Source organism: Oncorhynchus keta, chromosome 15 (genome assembly GCF_023373465.1).
Source record: "Oncorhynchus keta strain PuntledgeMale-10-30-2019 chromosome 15, Oket_V2, whole genome shotgun sequence".
Lineage (NCBI taxonomy): Eukaryota > Metazoa > Chordata > Actinopteri > Salmoniformes > Salmonidae > Oncorhynchus > Oncorhynchus keta.
Genome location: NC_068435.1, coordinates 38,988,079 through 38,992,208, shown reverse-complemented (window position 1 = coordinate 38,992,208; position 4,130 = coordinate 38,988,079). Strand labels below are relative to the sequence as shown.

The 4,130-nt window shown below is 45.3% G+C and overlaps 1 protein-coding gene across 1 annotated transcript in view; it reads left to right on the top strand.

The window, feature by feature from the left end:
- LOC118394903 (uncharacterized) overlaps positions 1 to 2,147 on the top strand; it is a 12,462-nt gene extending 10,315 nt beyond the window's left edge. Inside the window, exon 17 of the mRNA XM_052464272.1 lies at positions 2,140 to 2,147. Coding sequence (XP_052320232.1) covers positions 2,140 to 2,147 — 8 coding nt within the window. The remainder of the gene's footprint in view (positions 1 to 2,139) is intronic.
- Positions 2,148 to 4,130: the final 1,983 nt, after the last annotated feature.

Sequence of the window (4,130 nt, the reverse complement as noted above, 5' to 3'; positions counted from 1 at the left end):
TCACCTTAACCATTCTAAAACCATACCTAACCCTAACCCTACAGACAGACAGTCCTTTAACCCAACCAACGGGTTAACCTACAAGTGGGCTACCATGGGGCCTACGACTTTGGCCGGCCGCGCCCGTACCCTCCGACTTCGCGCGTATATGGTAGGTGCAACCCCTCCCTTCCCCCTCCGGTTTCCACGTGTCAGAGATGAAGTGGATCAACCGACTCAAAACTAAGGAAACCAAACACTTGGCGAGTCACCGCTGCGTTGCGGATGTTGGGGTATGGGACGCAGCAAGCCAAGGATTTTATCCCTTACACTGACTGGGATCCTCCCAAATCCGGCCTTAAACATGGTTTTTTTCCTCCACCCTTACCCTCTGGATTGGTTTGATGGTGAATAGGTTAAAAATAATCATTAGATTATATACCAACCAAAATAACCATACTCTACTCCTGACCCCTGGATACACTACCCTTTTTTTCAACCCAAAAGCCTTTTTTTTTAAATGAACACTACCACCCCCCTTTTTTCAACAAGAAGACCCCCACCCCAATATCCCACCTTTTTCCACCGAAGAGGATTCTTCTCAAAGATCCCCCCCCAATACCCAATATCCCACCTTTTCCACCAAGAGGATTCTTCTCAAAGATCCCCCCTCTTTTTTTTATTTTTTTTTTACTCAAGACAAAGGTTTTTTCAAGACACTACCATTTTCCAGCCAAAGAGGATTTTCCCAAAGATACCAACTTTTTTACTCAAGACCAAAGTTTTTTTCTCAAGACACTACCCCCTTTTTTTAGGTAAAGACAAAGACCTTTTTCCACAAAGAACTGGACTTACTACACTGACACAGGTGTAAGAGACTTTTTACCCATCCTGACGAACGTATTTCCAACTTAGGAGCAAAAAGAAACAAAAGTATAAAATAGGTCCACCCCACTCACACCTCTGCACCATACATAAACAAACCAAAAACCTAGGTTAGACCCCCACCCATAAAAAAACTGGAAACAGCATAAAAAGCCTTTTCGGAACCGTACATCCCATAATCCAAGTGGACTTGAACACCGCAAAACAGCCAAATCTACCGCATATCCGGGAACCCAAGTGGACACGAACGCGATCAAAGCTAAAACTCCGCTAACAAGCGCCAACGAGAAAATATAAAAACAGCACCATTTTCGATCCTGGTAAAAGGAACACCCCTAGTAACCCTATCTACTACTACCCCTCAATAAAGAAACAAGGTTCATACCCTCTAACACCACAAAAAGACCTAAAAACCACGGCCACTACTTTTCCCTGCACATCGCACCTTACTGCATATAAGCAACGTGACTCAACAAAAATCGGAGGAAAAATAACTCCACCACATTCAAAGACCTATAACCAGACCTATGGGTCACCCAGAACCCCAACTAAAAATCATATAGGAACCCACAGATGTCCACTCTACCCTCTACCTTTCCTGGACCCACAGAACCTCACCTTCGGGTATTTCCAACCCCAAACCCCTACCAGAGCAGACCGCTCCCAACGCTAACACACAAGTTAATGGTGACACGTAGGTCAAATACACACTTTTCACAGGAGGATCTATCATACTTCTACACATCACAGGCACTCCACGTATGGCTCCTCTTGACCCCCAGGACTTCTAGTCCTACTTAAAATTCACCTGGTACCTCTCGGACACCCACAACCCAAACAGCACCCCAAAAGCAAAGAGTCTACTTCTCCTATACAATTCCCCACAGGGATCAACGACAGAGGCCTTCCCAAAAAACAAAAACTCTCTCACAACACCGTCTCTGACCTTAGCCCTGGCCCCTAACCCGAACTGCAACCCCAGTTCCAACCCCTCTGTGTATGTGTGTGTGTGTATACATGTATCTGTACCTGACCTCATGTTGTTAACCCTGTCTGTACCTTACAATGTATTGTGTCTTCTGTTTTGTCACACTCCACCCTTCATTTATACCAAATAACATTTGAAAAGCTTGTGTCACTACAAGGTTGAACATTTATCACATTGGGTCTCCATTGTATTATTATTAGATGTGCTTGACCTCCACTCTAACTGCCCATCCACTTTACTGCATCCCCATTCCACTCTCACCTATGTCTGATTCCTCCACACCACAGCCTGTTAGCGGCTGTCCTACCTAGTAACAGTACAGACCAATCGAAATAACCTAGACCGCATTCCCACACGCGCACACGGGAGAGTTAGCTCTCTTTGCAGCCTCAGGAGGAGACCACCGGACAGTTAGCATTTCGCTCCACACATCCAACCAGGACCACATTCAAGGCAAGTAAATTACACAGTACACCCTACGGTACATGTAGATATACATACATACATTTTTACTACTTTTTGCACCTTTTATTTCAATTTTATTTGTATATTCTCCTCCCTGCTACCTGATGAAGCCGAGTAGGCAGAAACGCGTCGTGGCTGGGTTGCCCCTAGACCCGTGTGAGACTGTAAGGAAGGCAGATTCCACACGGACTTCGGGGGTAACTCCTTTTGGCTACCCTTTTATTTTACACTTTGCTTTCCTTAATTGGACTTTTACACAGCTCTCATATATATTTGCACACACTAGGATGTAGTGGAGTGTGACTTTGTATGTTATCCCTCACACCACTCGTGGTGTTGTATGTGTATGCTTTTGTATATGTTAAAAATATATGTATAGGCACATTCCCTTTCATGTTTATGTATGTATGCATGTGTGCCCCCACCCCATCCTTGGTCCCAACCCTACTGACTGAGAGACACTGGCACTCAGCCATCACAGGATAGGGCCCTTTTACCAGTAGGCTACCTTAAAATAGATTAGTGGCCATTAGGACCGTAAACATAGATCTCTACTACCTTTCAGAGATACCGTGACCACGGACTCTTAAACATTTACCTTAGATTTATCCTATATGATCCCTTTGATCCTGTACCAATAATCACTAGACAACCAATTTATATTCAACAAAACATTTAATGTCCTCCTCTTGGAGTTTCCTTGACCATGGACCCTTGACCAATAGGAAACCATTATAAACTAAAATAAATAAACAATGATATATAAAATAAAAAAAATAAAAAAATAAAAAAATATATATATATTTTATTTTTATTTTTATAACCCTAACCCAATTTTTTTCCAGGTTTCTTGAACTCAGGGTTACCATGACCATGGACCCTTTGATGCAAAGAAACTACAAAATAGAATCTAAATAGCTAAATGTTATTTCCCAAGAACCCTCACCATCTTACCATCCTTCCAAATCTACCTCACCGTAGATACCCACCAGCACCCCCAACGGACGAGAACCTTTTTTCTCCAACTACTCTGGGGGCCCGACTATTCGACTCCCCCGCAGCGAGCAGACCCTAAGCAAGCAGGCCCAACCATACACCAAGCAAGAAGAAGGGAGGAAATGGTAGACCGGACTCCTCCATGACCCCTCTGGGTTCTGTTGGCAGACCAATCGGCTCAACCTCCCAGCCCCCTTACACACGGGAGACTCACGTAACGCGCTGGACCACTATCTACCCCAGATTAGATCTGGATTGGCAGTTTGTTCAGTAGCGCGTGTTTCCTCCTAGCGGGTTGGGATACCCAAAAGAGGGGCTTTTGGGTTATGCGCTGCCGCTGGAGGATCGCGTCTGCCGGATAACCCCTGGGGTGCCCAGATAATGTCTGGCGAGGTATCGGACCCCGCAGAGGAATTTCCCGCTGGGGGACCCCTTACCCCGCCGCACTTAGCCTGGACAACCGAACCATTTTTTTTACCTGGACTACGAACCAATTCACTGTCCAGGGATGATATACCTCTGAAACGTTACGATCCTGGAAGGGAGTAATTCCACTGGTCACTATCGCCCAAAACCACTGAATTACCTACGACTGAGATGGTGGGAATGGAAACACCCAATTAACTTCTACTACTGCCGGACGTTTCATACGTAAGCCAGAGAAGGTTTGCCGGTTTCTAAACCTCCATACACCGACCGTAACACCGGACGTGACTCCAGGGGCGGATGCATGACAACCGTATAGAGGGCTCGCCTTCTGGGTTTTTGTCTGCTCAAACCACTGGCTGTTATAGACTGACCACTTGACAGGGACACA